Genomic DNA, 25,943 nt, shown 5'->3' on the forward strand with positions numbered 1-25,943 from the left:
AGTTCCAAGGCGCTGCAGAGCTAGAGAAAAACAAGCTACTCATTTTAACTTAACTACTTGCAAACTCCCCTCAAAAGGACTCAAACAGCGCACATTACTCATTCCTATACTGTAGGCAAGAGAACACCAGAGAACCATGGTTTAGCTTTATTGACATTACAATAGACAGGACAAACACATGCTCTATAAAATATACATTCTTACTTGAGAAAATATAATGGATACAGGAAACAGGCACACTGAACAACTTGGCTTGTATTTCTCTTTGGAGACGCCTTACACTAGGGCTGCTCAGCCTGACATCCTCTATTGGGGAATAGAATAGAGGGCAGCAGGGAGAAGTTACTCAGTGGGTGAAGAGGCCATCTCCAAAGCCTGGCCATACTTCAAGGGCACTTGGCCACCTGAAGATCAGCTTCTCTTTGAAAACAGTTACAGTTGCTACAAGATCACTTCCCATACAACAACGAGCAGAGCAAGTCAGGCCGCTCTTCCCCATGATTCTCCGACTGTGGAGAAGCAATGTGCAACCTACAGGGAGTGGATTCAAATCCTACCTTAGGACATGCTGACCTCGAGAGAGCTTGCCTGGGCTGGATTCCCAGGCCACACCAACCTTCTCACAAACTTTTACGTGATTCTTGGTTTTCAGATGTTCCAAGTGCAGTTCCTAATACATCCTTAACTCAGAAACTTGGTACTTCTATCAATGAACCAGATAAATGTCAAAAAAAGAATAAAAGAAAAGGTAAATGTAGGCTAATTGCTGTATATTTAGATCATGTTCCAAGCAAAGTGTTTAAAAGAAAGGGGGTAGGAGGCTAGTGGGAGCACACCTCCAAGCTGCACCTAACAGGAAAAAACAAAACAAAACAACCCAGCTTAACTATTTCTGGTCCTGTTGTTTTAAAACCACCATTAATTTACATCAAATAATTCAGGAGGCAGAGGCAGATGCAGATGGATCACTGTGACTTCGATGCCAGCTTGGTCTACAAATCGAGTCCAGGACAGCCAGAACTACACAGAGAAACTCCGTCTCCAAACACCAAAATCCAAAACCCAGAATCATTTAGCTGAGGCTGTAGCTCAGTGGTAAAGCACTGGCCTTGTATGTGGGAGGCTATCGGTTCAATCCCTAGGACAGCCAAGAGAGGAGAAAAGGCCCAAGGATGGAATATGTCTCATATAAAAAAGAGAAGAAATATGGGACCTGAGCTCAGTGGGAGAGCATGCATCTGGCATTCAGGAAACTGTAGGTTCAATCCCTAGCACTGGAGGAAACAGACACACTGACTTGCTACTCCTTATCCCTGTAGCATGTCAGTGAACATCCAATCATGAGAAAAGGCCATCCTCACACACTTGGATGAAACATTATAAAGCTGAACACTGTCATACCAATTGTACTCCAGTTGGCTCCATAGGCAAGAATAAAAGTTAATCACATCAGACATATCTATAGTCTCCACACTTGGGAGGGCGAGGCAGGAGATTGAGAGTTCAAGGCCAGTGGGTGCTAAAAATTAAAGATAAAAATCAGAGTAAAGACATAATATTGACTTAAATTTTTTTGTCAAATGGCACTTGTGTCAGAAGTATAGGGTCTTTTTCAGAAAATAATGCCATAATTTCATGTTTTTAGCTATGAACACAGATCAGATTCCTTTGTTAACCAAAGCCCCAAATGATTTATTTTTTTTACAAATTCTGGGGCTGGAGAGATAGCTCAGAGGTTAAGAGTACTGTCTGCTCTCCCAGGGGTCCTGGGTTCAGTTCCCAGCAACCACATGGAGGCTCACAACCATCTGTAATGTGATCTGATGCCCTCTTCTGGAATTCACGTCTGCATATAGTTCTGAAGTGAACTAAACAGAACACAAAGGTCAAAGGACAAACTCTCAAGCTAATGATATCATGGCATTGCGCACGCTCCACTCCATCACTCTCTGCAGCACAGCTAGCAATTAATGTCTGCACATACCTCCCCCAAAAGATAGACTAGTGCCATTATCAGAGAAGTGTGATTATTAGACTAAGGTGTATATTCTGCACCTCCCTGGAGATGAGTGACAAGATGTAAGTAAAAACTTCTAACACTCCCCCCCCCACACACACACAGGATGGCTAACAGTGCTGAAACTGCTTGCTGCAGATTAATGAGCCTTTACAACCCCTCATTGGACAACATAAACCAAGAGTGAAAGTTGCCTGACCAAAAACTGCCTTCACAAAGCTTCTGAGGTGTGGCCTTAGGGACAGCTATTCACTGGAGTTGGATTAAGAGTACTTCATATTCCAGACAACAGCCTGCATGCAGATGAAGGTAGGACTAACAGAAAGCCATCAGCTGAGTGTAAATCCTGGACTGGTAAGGCTTGGAGTTCAAGGAAAGGGCTACTTCTTCAAGGTAGACTTGTAGAATCAGCCCAGGAGGGGCACAAACAAAACAAGAGAGCTTACATAACCCCACTGAAATGAAGTAGGAGCTGGCTGGGGACTATCTACTTCTCTCAAGAATTCAGTCTGCCTTGCTTTGCAACGTCCCTGACTGACTTAGTCCTAGGTGGACCTGTCCAGTCTGGAGGAAGTGCTGAGCATACACTAATCCTATCACTAGGAGGGTACCATTTGGCCAAACACGTGCAAGGAAGTTCTCTAAGATAAGAGCTTGTTATTTTAAGACCAGAAGCAGGCTCATCTGTAAATGCGTTCCTAATCAGTTATATAAGCAAACCAGGGATCTGGAAGGGCAGCTCCCAGGAGACCAGACTGGCAGCCCAGCAGAGAGGCCACTGCTGGAGCTTGGAGGTGATGTCCTGGATAAAGTATTTCTAGAGGATAAAGTATTTCTAGAGGTCAGAGCCTGCCTTCTACCCTGACAGGTAACAGCTGTGAGAGCACAGACCCTGACCACAGAAGAAGTGGCATGGCCAGCTACAACTGAGCTGTGGCACACCTCCACCCTGAGCCTCCTGTGAGGAGCAGCTCAGAAGACAAAAGGGAACTCTTCAATTCAGATGTGAGTCTTCCTTTACTGACACTGTTTAGAAGCAAAACATTTTTTCCTCCCCTGAGCAGTTCTTAGACTAATAGTCCCGTATTGGTAAAAATAAATACAGCTCAAGTTAGAGCAAGCAGCATCACTCTTGATCTAGCTAAGAGTTCACAAAGGCAGCTCTTTACTGAAGTGGCACAATCCTCTTTGGTTCCTGGAGGGAGCTGGAGAGCGGCTTAGAGCAGCTAGCAAACAGCCTCTTACCATCAATAAGAGACACACAGCGAACAAGAGCAGCGCCAAGGGAACGGCTCTTAATTCCTATCTGACCAATAAAAAAACTGCAACAGTCTAAACGGAAGAAATCATATAGTCTGAAGGTTCAGAGTATAAATGAAGAAAACATGATAGTTTAAATAGAAAAAGAAAGTTAAAAGCTAACAGTGCTTTTGTCTGAGGAAAAAGAATTTAGGATTAAAACAAGCATGGAAAAAAGTCAGAAATTCATCTTGACTTTCTGAAAAAAGCTAAGAAATTGTGCGAGTTTGGAGCTCTAGAAATAAACAGTTACTTATAAATAGACACCTTTAAAAGTTGAGAGTCATCTAGCAGGAAGCTGCCATTACACTCAGAGGACAGACTGAAAGCACATGACATTCATTAGTGTTAGCATTCTTTGTTTACATAAAGCTTTTTGTCTTAAATAATAACTGTATAAAGTAAGAGCCACTCTAAATCTACAGAGCTCAGGAATGTCCATGTGATCTACTCCTAAGAGCGCACTTCCTTTCTTAATATGCTACATTCGTGAAGGAGACTAAAACAAAGTAAACGTAAAAAGGAACAATCTTTGGTTTCCTTGTCATCAAAGTACTTTGCTAAAAGACGAAAGTCCCAAAATAAGTCATCTTGTACGCTCACAGGGCTGTGGCAAGGCTGCTGGGCTCTGCAAGAGCAGCACATTTATGCTGGAATGAGATTATCACCTGGCACTTGTAACGAGATGGCAAGTAGTGGATGCGTGGATCTTCAGGCATGAAGCAGGCAGTTAATTACACCTAGACTGAGTCCGGGAGCACACAGTCACTAAGCACCCTGCCTCTCTACATACGCCTCGTAACAGCCTTAGAACTTTAAACAGAGACTGTAGACCCCACTAAACTAAGTTATGCAAAGTCTGTGATCTTGAGAAGCTGCTGCCCATACAGTAACCAGACAGACATTACATATAATTTGGGCATATCAAAAATATTTACACTGTAGCCAACACACAAGGTCAATGAGTAGAAAAATTATTTATAAATGCACATATATTTACAATGACCTCCCCGGTTATAGGGACGACAAAACACACACACACACACACACAAATACAAAAGCCTTTGATCTGGTACCAGTTAATGAAACTTGGATTCTAGCTGAAGGCCTTGAATATCAAAGCCTCAGCTGCTATTCTCCACTCCACACCACAGGAGAATCTTGGTTCTAAGCGCTCAGAAGCTGTCTCTGCTCCTCTCTTGGAAGGCAAAGTAAAATGTCAAAGCAGTGATGCTGTCTCAGGACCACTCTGAGGGCTGGGACAGCCCAGCAGGCCAATGAGCAATGATGCTCTTCTCGACAGGCAGTACACACCTGGGCACATCCCTGCGGGGCCGCCAAGAAGGACACCTGCCCATACTGTCTTCTGCCAGGGCTCTGTACTTTCAATGCGGTGCACATTTCTGTGGTGCACTTCTGTCAGCCACTGCCTCTCTTTGCCAGGTGTAAGCCCAAACAAGCCTCAGGGCTACTGGTCAGATGCAGGTTGAAGCAAAGAGTGCTGCAATTGCTGACTTTGGGGGTTCTTCTCAATTCTGAGGTAGTAAATTAACTAACTTGAGTCTCCACTCGGACTTCGTCCTGGACGAGCTTCATGTGCCCTCACCACCATCCTGAATGTTCCGAGTCCTACTAAAATCAAAAGCGTGATCATGTAACCTGTGGCAAGACACAGGTGGAGAGCAGTTTGGATCCCTCTCTGCCAGCTGTGGTGACTCAAGGACAGGCTGCTGGGGAAAAGGAAGTAGGCCCAGTTCTCTGTTCGTGTTCCACAGAGGCCGCTGAAATATTTCTGAGAATGAGACAAGAAATATCATCAGTGACAGTTGAAACTTCAAAATTTCCTAAAGCCTGAAATGCTTCCCCCCACCCCAAAGTGTATGGGTATTTTGCCTGAATGTATGTCTGTGTATCACATGTGTGTCTGGTGCCTAAAGAGGCCAGAAAAAGGCATTGGATCTCCTGGAACTGGAGTTCCAGATGGTTGTGAGCTGCCATGCAGGTGCTGGGAATCAAACTCACATATGCAACAAATGCCCGTTTTACCCCTTAGTCATCTCTCCAGCCCAGCCCCTTGGTATCCTTTTAACCCAATCCTCAAAGAAACACAGGCACCCAGCATGCTTGATAAGGACACCAAGGTCACAATGCCAACATTAAGAGCAACAAAATAAAAACTCGAACCACAAACTACCAAACCTTTATATTCAACAGACCTAACAAGCTGATTTCTGAAATCTTGCTGTTCTTTTTCACCTGTTTCTTACTAGCTTTTCTGCAAAGAACTGTGTTGGCTAGTTTTATGACAACGTGGCACAGGCTGATGTTATCAGAGGAGATCTCAATTAAGAAAATGGCTTCACAAGACTGAGCTAGCCCTGCCGCTCACCAGCTGTAGCACTTGGAAAAGTTCACCTCATCTGGACAGTACAGCAGAGCTGACCCTAGTGGTGGGGGAGAAGAGGCTCAGGTGAGCCAGACCCAAAGGTGAGAGCATGAGAGCTGGCCCTGCCACTCATCTTCTGCCATGAGGTAGTATGTGTGTGTAATGCCCAACACCCACCCACACACACACACACAACCCCTCACCTCCTATGGCAGTTGAGAGAGCTGGCCCCAGGGTGACAAGAGTGGGAGAGCTGGCCCTGCCTATGGCTGGCTGCAGCACTCAATTCATGCTCCCCTCCTCCCCTCCCCCTCTGCAGCACCTAACCTGAGCAGCAGCATAGCAGAGCTGGCCCTGGTGGGAGGGATGTGGGTGAGCCAGCCCTGAGGGCATGAGCAGGAGAGAGTTAACTCAGAAAGCATGAGTGTGGAAAAGCTAGCCCAGCCTCTTCACTGACTGGAGCACTTGGGAGATCGGCCCTGAACCTCACCTGGGCAACACAGTGAAGCTGGCTCTGATGGTGAAAGCATAGGGGAGCTAACCCTCGAGGGTGCAGCCTGCCTGCTGCAGCACTTGGAGAGAGGGGGCCCTATGCCGTAACTGGGCAGTACAGGGGAGCTGGCTCTGGAGGTGTGGACAGGAATGAGCTGGCCCCAAGGACATGAGAGCAGAAGTGTTGATCCTGCCTCCTGCCGATGGCAGCATTGGGTGGCCTAGCTGGAACAGTGCTGGAGAGCGTACCCTGGTGGTTCAGGTACAGGACAGCTGGCGGGCTGACCAGCTCAGCTACCACCCAGGCCCAGATCCAGGGCCTTAAGTTGGCCTACCCCAAAATCTACACCATCTATGAATTGCTAGAGCACGTGAAAGGACTGGCCCTGCAGACCCAAAGCTGCAGGATCTCCATGACCCAGGGCAATAACGGGGAGGAGACACAGTGAGGGTCCAATATTGATGATGTCACAGAAGGTAGAGATCTGACTCACTGCAACAAACATCTCTAAGTGAAGATGTGTGGACAGAGGGATAGACTGTGGAACAACTATGACACACCACAGCGTCCATGATGAGACATTTTCTATGCTTTGAGGTCTTCTGTTTTGTTTGTTGTGTACACATTCTTTTTTAATTTTTTAAATGTAGGAGCATGCTGTCTGCATGTATATGTATATGCCAGAAGAGGTCATGAGCCACCATGTGGTTGCTGGGAATTGAACTCAGGACCTAAGGAAGAGCAGCCAGTGTTCTTAAGTGCTGAGCCACCCCACCAGCCCACCGTGTGTGTGTGTGTGTGTGTGTGTGTGTGTGTGTGTGTGTGTGTGTGTGTGTGTGTGTGTTATTTTGCAGGGGAGGTTGCAAGGGCAAAAGATGGACACAAGGGGAGAGGGAAATGAGTGGAACTGGGATACGTGATGTGAAACTCACAAAGAACCAATAAAAAGTTTAAAAATAAAAGATTGAACAAAAAAAGATTAGGCTATAAGCAAGCCTGTGAGGCATTTCTTAATTAGTAATTGATGGGGGGAGGGCCCATTTGGTTGGTGGGTCCTGGGTGCTATAAGAAAGCAGGCGGAGGGCAGGAGGCAGCATCCCTTCTGTATTAGCGCCTCCTCCAGGTCACTGCTTTTGATGATCAACTACTATCTGGAAGTGTAAGCAGAAGAAAACTTTCTTCCCCAACTTGCTTTGGTCATGGTGTTTCACTACAGTAATAGAAACCCTAACTAAGATCAAAACAGAGTACAAAATTCTAGACATATGGAAAAGGAATAAAAAAAAGACATTGTAGTGACAGTTTCATGACATACAGATAATAATCACTGGTTTAATATAGCTGCTACTTCTTTAAATATATTTAATTTTTTTTTTAATGTGGTTTGCCAGTGTGTCTGTGCACCACATGTGCCTGGCACCAGTAGAAGTCAGAAGAGGGCATTAAATCTCCAGGAACTATAGTTATAGATGGCTGTGAGCCACCATATTGATGCTGGGAACTGAACCTGGGTTCAGGTATTGTTAAAGAACTGAAAAGATGATAAACACATGGGGTTGGGGCAGAGCATACTTTGGGAAAAGCTAGTCTAACATTCTGGAAACAAACTCACAAATAAAAGCAGAACTCACCTAGAATATAAGCTAGGGCATGATTTCTCAAGATTTTTGTTTGTTTGTTTGTTTAGTTGGTTTTGAGACAGGGTTTCTCTGTGTAGCCTTGGCTGTCCTGGACCTGCTCTGTAGACCAGGCTGGCCTTGAACTCACAATGATCCATTTGCCTCTGCCCAGCTGATTTCTCAAGATTTAATATGCATGTTGTGGCTGAGGATATGGTTCGGTAGTAGAAGGCTTGTTGTAAAAGCAAGAGGAGCTGAGTTCAAATTGCCAGCACTCATAAAAAGCCAGGCAAGGCCATGTATGACTGTAGCTCCAGCACTGAGGAGCAGTGACAAGATCATCCCAGGTGCTTGCTAGCCAGTCAGTCTTCCTTAACAGCAATCTTCAGGCTTACAAAGTGACTCTGTCTCAACAAATAGGGTGAAAAAGAATGACTCTATACATTCTCCTTTGCTCTCCCCATGCATGTGTCTGAAGCCTCATGAATGTGCCTGCAAGCACATACATGCATATACACATTACACATAAAACAAACCCAAAATTAATACAAGCCAAGTGGAGTGGATCATGCCCATAACCCCAGCATTTGCCTGGGATCTCAGCAGTTGGAAGGCTAAGGTAGGAGAGTTGCTAGTGAATTTGAGCATGACACTGTTTAAAAAAAACAAACAAAAAAACTATACAAATAATCTTTGGACCCTATTAAAATTTAGATTTAGATTCACTAGGTCTAGAGTGAGAACAAAACTGCACACCTAACAAGTTCTTAAGGTAATGCTAATAAACCCTAGCACACTCTGAGTAAAATTAACTAGAGTACTCTAGGCAAAGAATGGACAATGCACCATGGCACTGTCATTTGCTCATCTCTTTACTTAAACCAGACTCAAAATGAAGACATCCCACAGGTTAAAAGATGTACTTTTGTTCTTTCATGACACTAACTGTAAAGCTAAGAGACTACTTTTCTAACCTATGCCTCTTGAAAAATCTTTAGAACTGGTCTCTCACAGAGCACATCTTCAGTCTCACGTCAGATCATTTATTGCTGCCAGAACCATCCCTGGAAGCAACTCTATACTTTACCTTCCTCTGTAACCTGTAACATTTGCCCTATGCCCTGTTCACTCCCCCAGGTTCCTCCTCTGAGAGGAAAGGACAGCTGATGAGCAGCTTGAGACTAGTTCCCATCATGGTCCAGAAAGAGCAGTGTTTTATGAAGCTGAGATTGTTTGCCTGACAGAAGAACAACCAAACAAAACATTTTTAGGTTTCTCATGCTCTATTTTTAGCACTTCAAATCCCCATTACTTAAATGAAGATGGGAGAAAATCTAAGACCTCTAGCTGCCATTCATAAACAATGGCAATTATTCTAGTACGCTGGTTTGTTTATTGCCTGTTACATGAGTGTGGTACCCAGACAACAGAAGGGCAGATCATATGCAAGTGAAATCTAAAGCATTACATTACCACTGCTCATCTGTGAGAAGGGAAGGTTCTCGTTCATCCTCTCGTGGTTGGTGGGAAAGGCAGACAGGTCTCTCTCTGCTGATGGTATCAGACTCTCCAGATTAGCAGCATCTTGGGGAGGATGCGACAAAAATGTCTCTTTGGGCATCTGGACCATGAGGCTTGAGAGTGTCTGATCTAAAACATCCTCCTCAGCAATAAAAGTGTATGGACAGTATTCTCTGGTCCTCGAATAGATGTTGGCATTGTCATAACAATCTGAACAGATCACTCGGGTAGCAGTGCCACCTAGCAACAACAGGGAAAGAATCCAAATGCTTTTCTGTTAAGGAATAGTTTTGGAATAATCAACTTTCTTCAACAGCTGTAACATTTACTGCACACTTACTTTATATACGAGGTGAAATGCCAAAGTCTTTATGCGAATTAGCTCATTTACTCCTCCCAACACCCCCATGAAGTAGATGCAAGTCTCCTTTCCACGTCACAGACAGTTGTGATGGGAGGAAAAGCTGAAACTTAACCCTAAGCACTCGGCTTCAGAACTCGTGCTCTTCCATTCTAATGCTAGATCTCTGTCTAGCCTAGAAAGACTAAACTCCAACCAAGGGACCCACGAGAGGCCTGAACCTCTGTCTGAGATACATGTGTGGCTTCAGCAAACTAAAGCAAATAAGGCATTACCATGACATGAGAGCCCAAGTTACTTTTCTAAGTCAAGGAGTTAAGTCGCAGTAGCTGCTCAAACTGTCCCTAGTCAAATCCATCCTCCTATGTCTCACTTTCTACAGAAGTGAGGTTGTGAGGGGAGATGGGCAAAGGAGGTCCTGTTCCCTTTATTAGAGGACATTTTATAGCCCTCTGAAGTTCTCCTTTATAGGCTGAGAGTCATTTTGCCCTTTAAATGTTACTTAGTATCTACCTGTCAGCAGGAGGACCAAATGCTTCTGGGTGTTATCTCTATGATGCTCCTCTCTAAGAGTTTCCAGAGCATCATTTCCTGTCATGATAGAGATCCAGGAATCTCAGCTATGTCCTTCAATCCCTGTTTAAGGCTGATGTGTTTCCTTTTGTAAGACAGCCTTCTTCTCTGGTTAAGACTACACTCAATTTTCATTCTATTTTGCAAAGTTAAATGTTCTAAGTGATTTATATTAAGATATTGACTTAGGCTAATGAGGACTACTGAACAATAAACCCAATAGAGCAGGCAGAAATTGTAACTATGAACATTAAGTGCGTACCGTCGGTGCCTTTGTGTATGTATCCATTGGCAGGAGGCATAAGTTGCTGATGACTGCCTGCCTCAGAGTTGCTGTAGCCTTCCTGAGGTTCAGACAGTGTTCCTTGGGAAGACAAATAGCTGGGAATGTCTGCAGGCAAATTAAGCTCCTCTGTAAAGAGACATCTGTAACTCTCAAACTCAGGCAGTTGAAGTCAACATCAGAAGGCAATTTATAATGTGTTCCCTTTGACGCTGGCCTAGAAAATGGCGGACTTGAGACCCCAATAGCTCTTCATACTTCCCTTCCCATAATTTTTTTTTAAACTAAAGTTCTTCTCAGAGTTTCATTTTAGAAGAATTACTTGACATACGTGCAGCAAAGTGGTAAAGTACTTGCCTAACATGTACAGGCTGTGGGTTCAGTGCCCAGAATCACTGACAAAGGGCTATGGTGAGGGGGTACCAAAAGAGAAAAAACCTGAAGATGAAAATCTTATCTACAGCTACACTTTCACAATTCCTCTACCTGGACACCTTCTCTTACGGATCCCTGGGTGAATGGAGTAAAGACCAACTCACTAACAAGAGTTTGACTCTTCCTTACAACAAAACTATGACAGAAATGAACCATAGGCTCTAAAGAAATGAAGTGCAAAACAAAACAAAACAGAACCCAGCTAGGCATGGCTCACCACACCTGTAATCCAACATACAGGAGTTGGAGGCAGAGGAGCACTGCAAACTCAGGGCCAGTTTGTAAGTTTCAGGGCTATAGATTGAGATCCTCTCAAGAACAAGCTAGGAATGGTGACAGATGTCCTTAATCCTAGTGCTTTGGAGGCAGATGGAAGGTATCTATCTGAGTTTAAAACCAGGTTGGTCTTCAGAACAAGTGTGGATAGCCAGGGGTACACAAAGAAATCCTGTCTCAAAAAAAAAAAAAAAAAAAGAAAGAAAAGAAAAAAAAGAAAAAAAAAGAAAAGAAAAGAAAAGAAAAAAGAAAAAGGAAAGAAAATATACGGTAATACAATTCTAAAAGCTAAATTTAGGGAGAAGCATATACAGTATATACAAATTTTTAAAACTATTTCCCCAGATAGGCTCTGTTATCTCAAGAAAGCTGGGTATTTTGCAGAAAAACTTCCTGACATCTCGTATCAAGTAACCAGTCACAGTACTCCAGCTTTTTAATTTTCTACTAAATCCTACATTCCTTAGAACACGCCATGTGTCCTTTGGGTACCACTTACCTGTGTTTGTGATACTGTAGTCTTCATTTTTCCTTCTCATGTGATAAATAACAATGACCCAAACCAAAGAGGTCCCCACAACACAGCAGACCACAACAATGATGACAATGCCAACTGTGGTCCAACCATCATCTTCATGCCCAATGCTACTCTGAGAAGAGTCACAGTTGGGGGATGAAATGACATTTAAGTAAATATGTCCCCGTTCTGTCCCAAGAGTATTAGACATAATGCAGGTATATTTTCCAGCATCTTCTAGCCCAGCATCTACAATGATGAGAAGCTGATTGGCTGCAGCAAAGAAGTGCCGTTCTGTTACTAGGAGTGGCCCATCATCTTTGGTCCAATTGAGGCGAGGAGCAGGACTCCCTCCAGCTATGCACTGCAATACTGCTGTTTCACCTCGGGTGACAGTCTTGTCCTCCAGAGGTCTCATAAATGAGGGTGTCTCTAATGGAAAATGATTAAAATTACTATGTTAGGAAATGTATACCCTAAACCCTATAGAATTAAAGTACTAAAAGTATGATGAAATGTGTAATTTAAAAAGAGTTAACAGTTAATGTTTCAGAAACACAAAATCTAAATGTGAACTGGCTGTGGGGATGCATGGCCGTAATTCTATCTACTCTACTCAGGAAGCCAAAGCAAAAGGAGCACAAGTTTACAGCTACCTGGGCAACTCAATAAGACCTTGTCTCAAAAATAAAGTAAGAGGGCCAGGGTACGAGCCAGGCAGAACACCAAGTGCATGCTGGGGTCTCACTGCTTCCGAGGCAGGCGCTCAACTATACAACCCAAGCTGACCTACAGCTCTTGATCCCTCTCCCACAGGCTCCAAGTTAACAAACTTCTTTGAAAGGTTTTGACAGCCAAGTCAGAGTTGCTAACACAACCCAGGCCAACCTGGGTTACAGAGTGAGAATGATCTTATCTTAAAAATAAAATAAAATAAAATAAAAATAAAAAATTTTTAAAAAGAAGAAGAAGAAAGAAGGAGGAGGAGGAGGAAGTAGAGAGGGAAGGAGAGGAGGAAAAAGAGAAAGAGAAGGAGGATAAAGAAGAGTTGAAACCCCACAAAACTCTTATACCTAAGAACACAGAGGCCTAGACAGCATTAATTTGCCTTGGATTTGAGTTACAAAAAGAAACATGGTGGCACACACCCATAATCCCAGCACTTGGAAAGCAGAGGGAGGTGAAGGCAGTTTCAAGTCCAACCCTGCTACATGAGACCCTGTCTCAAAAAACAAAAATGAATAAAAACAAAATACTAGTCATGAAATTTTTCCAGGAAAGCACTTTTTTTCTTTTCTAACTTTTGAGAGATATATTCTTGCTATGTAGCCCCAGATGACCTAAAACTCACTGCCCTTGAACTTGCTGTAATCCTCCTGCCCCTGTGTGTGTGTGCCTTATGAATATACTGGGATTATAAGAGTGTACCACAATGCCAATCATGGAGGAAAAAAAAAATTTAAGTACTAATATTAAGATTATCTAGTTAGATAGAAAATCTAACCAAAAGAGGATTCATTTTTATATTAATTTTTTTAATTAGAGAAAAGATAAACTTTCGTGGGCTTTATATGTGGCTGTATCAAATGATTGGGATCCTTCTAGGAAAGACAGAACTCCCAATACAAACTCATTGAACAGTTAAAAACAACAACAAACAAACAAAAAACTCAACAATATACAAATTAAAACATTACAGAGAAAACATAAAAGAACAAAGGGATCTGAAATTTGACATAAAGATTGTGCCCTGAGCATGTTTCAACATTTAGGTCATTTGACCTAAGAATACCCTCAGCTGACATAACCCTCTATAGCATTGTAAGCCTGGATGTGGTGGCACACATCTTTAATCCCAGCACCTAGGAAGCAGAGGCAGGCAGATCTCTGTGAGTTTGGGGCCAGCCTGGTCTACAGAGTGAACTCCATGACAGCCAGGGTTACACAGAGAAACCCTGTCTAGGTGTGAGGGGGAACCCCATAACCTCCAAATTGTTTTTCTTGCCTTTCAAGGCCATGGGTTAAGTCTAACGCTCCAGTAAAGCAGGGGTCCTAACAAAGTACACGTACCTAACACGGTGAGCGAGGCATTTGCTGAGAGGCCTCCTGCTATATTCTGTGCCATGCAGCTGTAGATTCCCATGTCTTCTATCTTCACGTTGGCAATGAAGAAGACATCATCCTCAGGCATGACATGCATGCGTCTTTCTCGGGCTGCAGGAAAGTCAGTACCACCATCCTTTTGCCAGGAAATCTGAGGTGCAGGGTGCCCCTCTGCAGCACATTCTAATCTTGCCATGGCACCAGTGCGAATAGTGAGATCCATCGGCGTTTTCAGAAAAGACGGCATCTCTGTTCCAAACACAGTACAGACAAAGTAGGCAAAAGGAAAGCATGCAAACACACAGATCTGATCATCTAGCAGGCAGAATTCTGATGTAAAATGCTCCAATTCTTTGAGAAACCATATTCTTTGGACTGACCAAGAGCACAGCATTTGAGACCATCTTTCCCACCAGCCCCTCGGTGTGTGGAGCACAGCAACACAGTATTTCTAGAATGCATGCCCTGCCCATCTGACCATGCTGATGGGAAGAAGGAAATCAAAGCCAAAAACTTTTCTGAATGCCAGTTTAGAACGTGGTATTTAATATTATTCTTTCACTTAAGAGAGACAAATGACACTTCCCAATCTAATATCAACAGACACCAAGAGAATTCTGTCAAAAAGAAAATTATGCTCTAAAAATCTCATTTAAGAAACACAGGAGGGGGTGTGGAGCTGGAGAGCTGTCTCAGTGGTTAGGCGCACTTACTGCTGCTGCAGGACTCGGGATCAATTCTCAGCACCCACATGGCAGCTCACAACTGCTTATTCTAGTCATAGAAGATCAATGTCTCTTCAGGGCTGTGTGGCTACGAGTCATGCATGTGGTGCAGACATACATGAAGGAAAACTCATGCACATAAAATAATAAAATCAAATCTTAAAAAAAATTCTAGAGGGGGCTGGAGAGATGGCTCAGTGGTTAAGAGCAATGCCTGCTCTTCCAAAGGAACCGGGTTCAATTCCCAGGACCCACATGGCAGCTCCCACATGGCAGCTCACAATTGTCTGTAACTCCAAGATCTGAAACCAATGCACATAAATTAAAATAAGAATTTTTTTAAAATTCTAGAAATTAAAAAACAAAACAAAACACAGGAGCAGGGCACAAGTACATCTTTCAGTTGTACACAGCCTAAAACGCAGTAGTTATTCAATCTCATACACAACAGATAGACCAAGCTGCTTTAGAAAAGTTGTTTTACAACCACTAGGAAAGCTTTATTTTCAAAATGATTCTCACTATATCCAGAGAGCTATAGAGACCACTGGACCCAGAGATATCTTAAGCACTGAAGTACTAGAGGACACGGTAACAATATTAGAGGGGGAAAAAAATCAGTTTTCAGAGAATTGTGGTTTTGGAAAGAAACTGTGACCATCAAATAGAAATGAAGTAAACTATCTCCTAGGGCAAAGAATGTAGGCCAGAGGACAGGTGGGTAACCCAAAAGTTCACCCCTTCCATGTGCCACAACCAAGAGAAATTAACACTAAGAGCTCCCTCCAAATGTGGGGCATGACCTAATTTTCTTGGTCAAATGATTTATAATTTAGATATAAAAAATACTTCGAAGTACTTTTGCCCATCAGCTTGGCCACATAGGCATGTTGTAGATTCTAGAAATATATAAATAAATAAATAACATATTTTAAAAGTCAAGTGCCACAATTCCTTACCATTCACCGTCAGTTTGGCTTTCTGAGAATAGTTAGAACCAAAGTGATTAGTAACAATACACTGATATTTCCCTTCATCGGTGAAGTTCACACTGAAGAGGTGCAAGACACTAGTATATTCCAGAGCTTCTCCAGCCTGCTGCCGATAGCGAACGAAGTTCTCAATGTCCACATCATACAGGATCTCATTGTCCTTGCGCCATACAGTAGACATGGGTGAATCACTGCTGCTCACAGCAGTGCATGTCAGCGTCACATTAACACCTCTTAATGCAACTGTGCTTTCAGGATGTGTCCTTATCTGAGGCTTCAGAAAATCATCTAAAGGAAATAAATCCAACAGTAGCCAAGTCAGTTACTTAATTTTATTTCTGACCCGATTTTAAAGCAAAAAACTGTAACACCGTAAGTTTCATTCACAGGGGCTATGTTAATTTTGAAGGAGACTCTAGAGCTAGAATCAAAACTCTTGCTTAAAGCTAAGGAAAATGAATTCCAGAATTCAAACAGTCTGCTCAAAAGCATCAGGCAGTGGCAGGTGGGCTGGCCCTCAGGTTTTGGATGTCTGCACCCAGAGCTCTTCCCACCATCCCTGAGGACTCTTGCATCTCCTAAGCAATACCAATGGGTGGGAGTAGGGATGAACAGAAACCTTAAATAAGAATTTCAAGGTTAAGTTCTAATTCTATCATCCCATATATAAATATACATTATACATAATGATATTTATGTCCCATATATAATGATACATATGTAAAATGTTTATAATAATCCCTATCCTTTCTGTATAACACAGAAAATGAGAATATAAACCTACTCTTTTCAAGACTACTTGAAAGTACTTAGTACATGGCTTCAACATTATAATAGTGAAGAATACTTGGCAGAGGGCATTTCTGGGATAGGAACTGGAGGACGGGGTCGTTGGGATGAGGATGGGAATGGGGGGGGGGGGTCCTAGATGAGCCTCTAGCAGCAAGGGATATGGAGCCTGAAGTCATCACCTCCTATAGCCAGGTGGGACTTCCAGTGGAGGGAGGGGGGCATCCACCCACCCATAAAACCTTCTACCCAAAATTTGTCCTGCCTACAAGAAGTATAGGGATAAAGACGGAGCAGAGATTGAGGGAACGGCCAACCAACGACTGGCCCAACTTCAGACCCTCCCCATAGGAAAGCCAACTCTTGACACTATTAATGATGTTCTGCTTTGCTTGCAGACAGGAGCCCAGCATAACTATCTTCTGAGAGGCGTCATCCAGCAGTTGATGGAAACAGATACAGAGACCCACAGTCAAACAACAGGCAGAGCTAAGAGAGTCTTGTGGAAGACTGAAGGGAAGGATAGAGGGAAGCAGAGGGGTAAAGGACAACACAAGAAGACCTACAGAGTAAATTAACCTGGGCCCATGGGAGCTCACAGAGACTGAACCATGAACCAAAGAGCATGCATGGGCTGGACCTACGTTCCCTACACAAACATAGCAGATGTGCAGCTTGGTCATCATGTGGGTCCCCTAACAACTGGAGAAGAGGTTGTCTCTGACTCTGTGGCCTGCCTTTGGATCCTATTCCCACAGTCTGGCCTCAGTGGGAAAGGATGTGCTTAGTCCTGCTGCAATTTAATGTGCCAGGTGGGTTGGTAGCCATGGGGAGTCTCTCCTTGAGAAGGAGAAGGAGGGATGGGGGAAGGAGCATGAGAATGAGATTGGATGGAGAGAAGGGAGGGGGCTGCAATCAGGCTGTAAACTAAATAAATGAGAAAACAAAAATAGTGAAGATACAAACAAGATATATATACAAGTGAAAAATGGATTAGAATTACCAGGCATTAGAAAAATGGCTATTGCACTATGGATTCATAAATAGAGAGAGGCTACTATAAAAATTCTGAACCAGGTAACATTCTACTGTGCCTTTAAAGATGTAATTGAAATAGTATAAAACATATATTATGACCCAGCACTTGGGAGACAGAGGCAGGCAGATCTCTTGAGTTCCAAGCCAACCTGGTCTGGTCTGCGTAGTCAATTTTAGGCCAGCCAGGGCTACATAGTGAGACCCTGTCTCAAATGAAAACACAGTATGCCTTATATTTAAAAGCAAGTCAAGGGGCTAGAGAGATGGCTCAATGGTTAAGAGTACCATCTGCTCTTCCAAAGGTCCTGAGTTCAATTCCCAGCAACCACATGGTGGCTCACAACCATCTATAATGTGATCTGGTGCCCTCTTCTGGAGAGCAGGTGTACATGCAGACAGAACACTGTATACATAATAAATAAATAAACAAACAAACAAACTTTTAAAAGTAAGCCAAAAGGGAATGTGTGTAAGCAGAACTCAAACCATTGTAAAGATTTAAGTATAAAAGAAAAATTTCCCAAGTTGAGAAAGAAAGCTATACAGTTGGTAGTAGTGCAAGCCTTTAATCCCAGCACTTGGGAGGCAGTCAGGCAGATCTCTGTGAGTTTGAGGCTAGCCTAATCTACAGAGAAGAGAGTTCCAGGATAGCCAAGGGTACACAGAGAAACCGATCTTGAAAAACTCAAAAACATTATATTCAGGACATACCATCTATGACTATCTCTTCTGTCTCAAAGATTTGCTGCCACTTTAAGTCTTTCTTGTTTCATTTCAAGACAAAGTTCCTCTGTGTAGCTTTCGCTGTCCTGGAAATCACTCTTAGACCAGGCTGGCCTCAAACTAAGAGATCTGCCTGTCTCTGCCTCCTGAGTGCTGGGATTAAAAGTATGTGCCACCATTGCCTGACCACTTTGAGTCTTAAGAAATTGCATAAAGGGGTTCAAGTACAGTTAAGAGCACGGGCTATTCTTACAAAGGACCCAGGTTCAGTTCCTTGCACATCAGAAGTTACAACCTTTTGCAACTCTAGTTCCAGAGGAGCCGACGCCCTCTTTTGACCTCCTTGGGCACTACACAAACACAGTGCATAGACATGCATGCAAAACACCTATATACATGAAATAAAAATAAATTAATATTAAAAAAGAAAAAAGAAATTCCATTAAGGCCAGTGAAATGGCTCAGTGGATAAAAGAATTTGCCATAAAGCCTAATGACATGAGTTTGCTCTCTTGAACTCTCATGATGGAAAGAGAGAACTGACTATCCCAAATTGTCTGTCCTTTTACCAGGAAACTACATCCAAACAATGAAAGTGGTCATTACAAACACATCCTATTACACTTTTATAATTACACCATTGCTGATGGCCACATAAACTAATGCTTTTTCAATTTTTTTCAGAATATACTGTCTTCACATTAAAAAAAAAACATATTGACTCAGAAGTCTGTTATGTATCCTAGAGTTAATAATTCCCCTCGAATTAAGGCAGACATTCACACTGCCACTGAAAATGATCACTCAAAGCCAATGAGAAAGCAGCATTGAGTTAAGACGAAAAGACAGAGAGAGAGAGAGAGAGAGAGAGAGAGAGAGAGAGAGAGAGAGAGAAACAATGTTATGAAACACTAAGCCAAAAAACACAAAATATAGCCTGTATTAAGTAATCACTGAGACGGGTTTGGAGAGCAACAAAGGACACAGGTATGCTGGCCGAGGACCATTTCAGGTATTGTTGTTGTTATTGTTTCATCCCTTTCCTTTTGTTGTTACAACAGTTAAGAGAAATTCAAAATTTAAAAGCAGAAATACAAACCACAGACAAAATCTTTGAGGTCCACACTCAGGATGCTTTGCCCTGCTAACCATTCAGGATGTGCACAGCTTACATTCACAGAATGATGAAAGTTGTTATCCACCAGCCACTGAAGTAGCCACTTCAAATGACAATCGCAGAGCAAACTGCTTGTGTTCAGAACACTGCAGAAAGAAAACCAGGAAAAGAACCTTTAATTTTAGCTTTGTTGTAGTTTCTTCAGTATAACCTTGCTACACATTGATGTATTTACCTGTCAAAAAATGTTCACCTGATCTAGAGAGATGGCTCAGCTGTTAAAAGCCCTGGCTGCTCTTCTAGAGGGCCTGAGTTCAATTCCCAGCACCACAGGGTGGCTCACAACCATCTGTAATGGAATCTGATTCTCTCTTCTAATATGCATAAAGACAGAGCATTCATATACATAAAATAATACATGATTAAGTCTAAAAATGTTCATCTAATTATTTTTTTTATGTATATGAGTGCTCTACCTACATGTATACCTGCATGCCAGAAGAGGGGATTATAGGGTTTAGATGGTTGTGAGCCACCATGTGGTTGCTGGGAATTGAACTCAGAACCTCTGGAAGAGTAGACAGTGCTCTTAACCTCTGAGCCATCTCTCCAGCCCCATGTTCATCTAATTATAACAAAATTAGACAAATAGCCATAATATGTTAGTATTATTAAAAACATCAAAACAGACTGAAGGACAAGAGAACCATTTTAAATTAAAGACAGGTAAAGAGCCATTGCAATGGAATGAAATACATACATGTTTGTTTGTTTGTTTGTTTGTTTGTGGGAGGACTGTTTTGAGACAGAGTTACTATACTACCCAGGCCAGCCTCAAATGTACAATCCCAGATAAACACTGACACATATGATTTTTTATTTGGGATGAGGGGTCTAAAAAGGGAAGGATATGCGTGCGTGCGTGCATGCGTGTATGTATGTGTGTATGTACATGTATACATATATATGAGTTTTTAGGCCTGCCTGGTCAATTATAGTTATTAAGAAAAAGAAATGAGGGCTGGAGGTGTGGCTGGCTCAGTGCTACAGAATATACTTAGCACTTATAAATCCTACAATCTATCCAATCTTGAAAGTGGGAGAGAAAGACAAGGGAGGAGTCAGAACAGACAAAACAAATCAACAGATGACAGATGGACCTAAGAAAACCATTTTTGTGGGGGAGGAGGTCCCCCTCGGTCATAGACCTAGGGGAGGGGAATAGGGTGAAAGTGGGATGGGGAGGAAGAGGAGGATACAAGTGATGACATAACAATTGAGTTGTAATCTGAATAAATTAATAAAATTTTTAGTGCTCGCTTCGGCAGCACATATACTAAAAATTGGAATGATACAGAGAAGATTAGCATGGCCCCTGCACAAGGATGACACGCAAATTCGTAAAGCGTTCCATATTTTTCTTCATACTCATCAAAGGTAAAGTCAACCAAGATGACATCACAATTCTGAACATCTATGCTCCCAATACAAGGGCACCCACATTTGTAAAAGATCTGCTAAAAAAGCTTAAACCACACATCGATCCCCACACAATAAAAGTGGGAGACTTCAACACCCTGCTCTCACTGAAGGATAAGTCATTGAAACAGAAACTAAGCCGAGAAATAACATCATTAACCAATGCCATGGGTCAAATGGATCTAATAGATATCTATAGAACCTTTCACCCAAACAAGAAAGAATATACTTTCTTCTCTGCACCCCATGGAACCTTCTCCAAAATTGATCACATCATAGATCACAAAGCAAGCCTCAATAGATACAAGAGGATTAAAATAATACCTTGTATCCTATCAGATCACCATGCTCTTAGGCTGCAATTCAACAACAACAGAAATAACAAAAAGCCTACACGTACGTGGAAACTAAACAACTCTCTGCTAAATGACACCTGGGTCAGGGAAGAAAGAAAGAAAGAAATCAAGGAGTTTCTGAAATTCAATGAAAATAAAGGAACAATATACCCAAATTTGTGGGATACATTGAAAGCAGTGCTAAGAGGAAAATTCATAGCACTAAGTGCCTTTAAAAAGAAATTGGAAACATCTCACATAAGCATCTTAATGACACAACTGGAAGCCCTAGAAAAAAAAAGAAGCAGAAACACTCAAGAGGAGTAGACGTCTGGAAATAATCAAACTCAGGGCTGAAATTAACAAATTAGAAACTAAGAAAACAGTCCAAAGAATCAACAAAACCAAGAGCTGGTTCTTTTGAGAAAATCAACAAGATAGACAGACCGTTAGCCAAACTAACTAAAAGGCAGAGAGACAGTATTGAAATCAACAAAATCAGAAATGAAAAGGGAAACATAACAACAGACACTGAAGAAATACAAAGAATCATAAGATCCTATTTTGAAGGCATATACACCACAAAATTCTAAAATCTAAGGGAAATGGATGATTTTCTTGATCAATTTCACTTGCCAAAGTTGAGTGAAGAACAGATAAACAAGCTAAATAGTCCCATTTCCCCTACAGAAATAGAAGCAATCATTGATAGTCTCCCAACCAAAAAAAAAAAAAGCCCAGGGCCAGATGGTTTCAGTGCAGAATTCTACCAGACCTTCAAGGGCGAGCTAATACCGATACTATTCAAGCTACTCCAAACGATAGAAATGGATGGAACATTACCAAATTCATTCTATGAGGCCATAGTCTCATTGATACCTAAACCTCAAAAAGACTCAACAAAGAAAGAGAATTTCAGACCAATTTCTCTTATGAACATCAATGCAAAAATACTAAATAAAATACTTGCAAAACGAATACAAGAACACATCAAAGATATCATTCATCATGACCAAGTAGGCTTCATTCCAGGCATGCAGAGATGGTTTAATATACGGAAATCCATCAATGTAATCCACCATATAAACAAACTGAAAATAAAAAACCACATGATCATCTCTTTAGATGCAGAGAAAGCATTTGATAAAATCCAACACCCATTCATGTTTAAAGTTTTAGAGAGATCGGGGATACAAGGCACTTTCCTCAACATAATAAAGGCTATATACAGCAAGCCAATAGCCAAAATCAAAGTAAATGGTGAGATACTCAAGGAAATTCCTCTAAAATCGGGAACAAGGCAAAGGCTGCCCACTCTCTCCATATCTCTTCAGTATAGTACTTGAAGTTCTAGCCAGAGCAATAAGACAACAAAAGGAGATCAAGGGTATCCAAATGGGAAAGGAGGAAGTCAAATTATCCCTATTTGCAGATGATATGATAGTGTACATAAGTGACCCTCAAAATTCCACCAGAGAACTCCTACAGCAAATTGGCTGGATACAAAATTAACTCAAAAAAGTCTGTAGCCTTCCTATACACAAATGACAAGCTTGCAGAGGAAGAAATTAGGAAAACCACATCCTTCACATTAGCCACAAGCAATATAAAATATCTAGGAGTTACTCTAACTAAGCAAGTGAAGGACTTGTTTGAAAAAAATTTCAAAACTCTGAAGAAAGAGATTGAAGATGACCTGAGAAGATGGAATGATCTTCCTTGCTCATGAATCGGGAGAATTAACATAGTAAAAATGGCCATCCTACCAAAAAGCAATCTATAGATTCAATGCAATCCCTATCAAAATACCTACACAATTTTTTAAAGACATTGAAAGTTCAATTGTGAACTTCAAATGGAAAAAACAAAAAACCCAGAATAGCTAAAACAATCTTGTACAATAAAAGGTGCTCTGGAGGAATCTCCATACCTGATCTCAAACTGTACTATAAAGCAATAGTAATTAAAACAGCATGGTACTGACACAGCAACAGGCTGCTTGATCAGTGGAATCGAATCGAAGACCCAGATATGAATCGACACACATATGGTCACTTGATTTTTGACAAAGAAGCCAAATCCATTCAATGGAAAAAGGATAGCATCTTCAACAAATGGTGCTGGTCTAACTGGAGGTCTATGTGTAAAAAAATGCAACTGGACGCATATTTGTCACCTTACACAAAACTCAAACCCAAGTGGATTAAAGACCTCAACATAAAACCGGAGACACTAAGTCACTTAGAAGAAAAAGTGGGGAAGAGCCTGGAACATATTGGCACAGGAGACAACTTCCTGAACAGAACACCAACGGCCCAGGCCTTAATGTCAACCATTAATAAATGGGACCTCATGAGGCTGAGAAGCTTCTGTAAGGCAGGAGACACTGTCAAGAGAACAAAGCGACAGCCTACAGACTGGGAAAAGATCTTCACCAACCCTACATCTGACAAAGGTCTAATATCCAAAATATATAAAGAACTCAAGAAATTAAACACCACCAAACCAAATAACCCAATTGAGAAATGGGGCTTGAAACTAAACAGAGAATTCTCAACAGAGGAATATCAAATGGCTGAGAAACACTTAAAAGAAATGCTCAACCTCCTTAGTCATCAGGGAAATGCAAATCAGAACAACTCTGAGATTCCATCTTACACCCATCAGAATGGCTAAGATCAAAAATTCAAGTGACACCACATGCTGGCGAGGATGTGGGGAGAGAGGAACACTCCTTCATTGCTGGTGGGAATGCAAACTAGTACAGCCACTTTAGAAAGCTATCTGGTGCTATCTCAGAAAAATGGGAATAGGGCTTCCTCAAGACACAGCTATTCCACTCCCTGGAATATACCCAGAAGATTCTCCAGCACACAACAAGAAAATTTGTTCAACTATGTTCATAGCAGCCTTATTCATAATAGCCAGAACATGGAAACAGTCTTAGTGTCCCTTAGTAGAAGAATGGATAAAGAAACTGTGGTACATATACACTATGGAATACTACTCAGCTATTAAAAACAAGGAATTCCCGAAATTTGTGGATAAATGGACTGAGCTAGAAATGATCATAATGAGTGAGTTAACCCAGAAGCAGAAAGACTCAAATGGTATATACTCACTTATAGCTGCATACTAACCCAAGGGGGATGTCCCACGAAAGCCTTCACTTACCAGGAAACTGGGACAGAGGGGAGGACATCCTATTGGGACTCTAAATGAGAGAAGCATGGGAGAATAGCAAAGTAGAAGGATCCAGAGGGTCCTAGAAACCTACAAGTAGAACATTATGATAGGCAGATTTGGGCCCAGGGGTCCCGCTCAAACTAAGGCACCACCGAAGGACAATACAAGTGGTAAACTTTAAACCCCTACCCAGATCTAGCCAATGGTCAGAACATTCTCCACAGTTGAGTGGAGAGTGGGATATAACTTTCACACGAACTCTGGTGCCTCACATTTGACCATGTCCCCTGGAGGGGGAGACCTGGTGGCACTCAGAGGAAGGACAGCAGGTTACCGAAAAGAGACTTGACACCCTATGAGCATATACAGGGGGAGGTAATCCCCCTCAGGAACAGTCATAGGGGAGGGGAATAAGGGGAAAATGGGAGGGAGGGAAGAATGGGAGGATACAAGGGATGGGATAAACATTGAGATGTAACAAGAATAAATTAATAAAAAAAAGAAGAAAAAAAAGAAGAAAAAGAAAATTTTTTAAAAAAAGAAAACCATTTTTAATAAAAGAACACATTTTAACAGTAGAGGAGAATAATTACTATTAATACCCTTTTTCAAAACTATTAGAATAAATTGATTCAACTCAGCCAGCTTGACCACATAAGACTCTTCCTAACTTTCTAATACCTATTCAATCGTTTTATTCCTTTTTCCCCTCAACTTTACAAATGTTATCTTGGGGGCCAGTCAGATGCTCAGTGGATAAAGGTACCTCCTGCCAAGCTTGATGACTTGCATTTGATCCATATGGTGGGAGAGAACTGATCCCCCACAAGTTGTCTGTCCCCTGTTCTACACACCCACCTACACACACCCACACACCTATACACACAAAATGTAAAAGAATAATTTTAAATAAAAACACTTAAAAATAAGAAATATCTTGTACTTTGTATCTTTTCTTACAAAAATATATTCCTCTCGCCTTGTATACAGCATTGTTGCTTTTAGGATTAGTTGACACTGTAAACAGAACTGCTGTTACTATTATTCCTATTTAATTTATATACATTAATTAGCGTCTGAGTAACCTTAATTTCTGATGAAAAGTAGAAAGTTAAAAACAAAACAAAACTAGAGCAAGGCACGGTGGCACACCAGAATAAGTTACAATTTCACATCAAGACTTAGAGCCAGGCATGATGGCACACACCCTTCATCCCAGCTCTCAAAGATCCCAGATTCGATTCCCAGCATTCACATGGCTGCCCATGACCACCTGTATCTGTAGTTCTGAGAGATCCAAGCCTCTTCATGCCTCCACTGACACCAGAGAGGCTCACCCCACCCCTTTACAATCATGCTTGTATCTTTCTTCTTGCTGAGCACATGACTAGATTATGTCTCCTAGCCTGTCTTTATAGTTAGCAGCAGCCATGTCCCAGTTTCCACAACTGAATGTGTGCAGAATAGACTAGTGTGTTCATTGTACCCAAGCCTGGCCTGTAAAAACTTCCCACTCAGGGCTGAAGAAATGGCTCAGAGGTTAAGAGCACTTGTTGCTCTTGAAGAGGACTCAGGTTCAGTTTCCAACACCCACTTGATGGCTCACAACCATCTTGAGTTCCAGGCGATCAACATCATCTTCTCCTTGGACAGCAGACATGTACACGGTGCAGATA

General features: G+C 42.0%; 1 protein-coding gene and 1 non-coding gene across 3 annotated transcripts in view; one reads left to right on the forward strand and one right to left on the reverse strand.

The window, feature by feature from the left end:
• Positions 1–4,793: 4,793 nt before the first annotated feature.
• Positions 4,794–25,943, reverse strand: part of Lrig2 (leucine rich repeats and immunoglobulin like domains 2) — a 57,043-nt gene continuing 35,893 nt past the window's right edge. The window contains exons 12-18 of one of the 2 annotated variants that reach the window (XM_051165932.1): positions 19,250–19,413; positions 15,568–15,888; positions 13,851–14,132; positions 11,763–12,212; positions 10,532–10,660; positions 9,288–9,575; positions 4,794–5,108 (exon numbers count right to left, since the gene is read on the reverse strand). In XM_051165932.1, the coding sequence (XP_051021889.1) occupies positions 4,909–5,108; positions 9,288–9,575; positions 10,532–10,660; positions 11,763–12,212; positions 13,851–14,132; positions 15,568–15,888; positions 19,250–19,413 (1,834 nt within the window). In that variant the 3' untranslated portion in view covers positions 4,794–4,908. Of the gene's footprint in view, positions 5,109–9,287; positions 9,576–10,531; positions 10,682–11,762; positions 12,213–13,850; positions 14,133–15,567; positions 15,889–19,249; positions 19,414–25,943 lie in introns of both variants that reach the window. The other variant, XM_051165931.1, reaches the window with a different exon arrangement.
• LOC127206759 (U6 spliceosomal RNA) lies at positions 20,580–20,687 on the forward strand. The gene has a single exon (XR_007832855.1). It is a non-coding gene; the product is annotated as a U6 spliceosomal RNA (small nuclear RNA).

This window comes from Acomys russatus, chromosome 23 (genome assembly GCF_903995435.1).
Source record: "Acomys russatus chromosome 23, mAcoRus1.1, whole genome shotgun sequence".
Classification (NCBI taxonomy): Eukaryota; Metazoa; Chordata; class Mammalia; order Rodentia; family Muridae; genus Acomys; species Acomys russatus.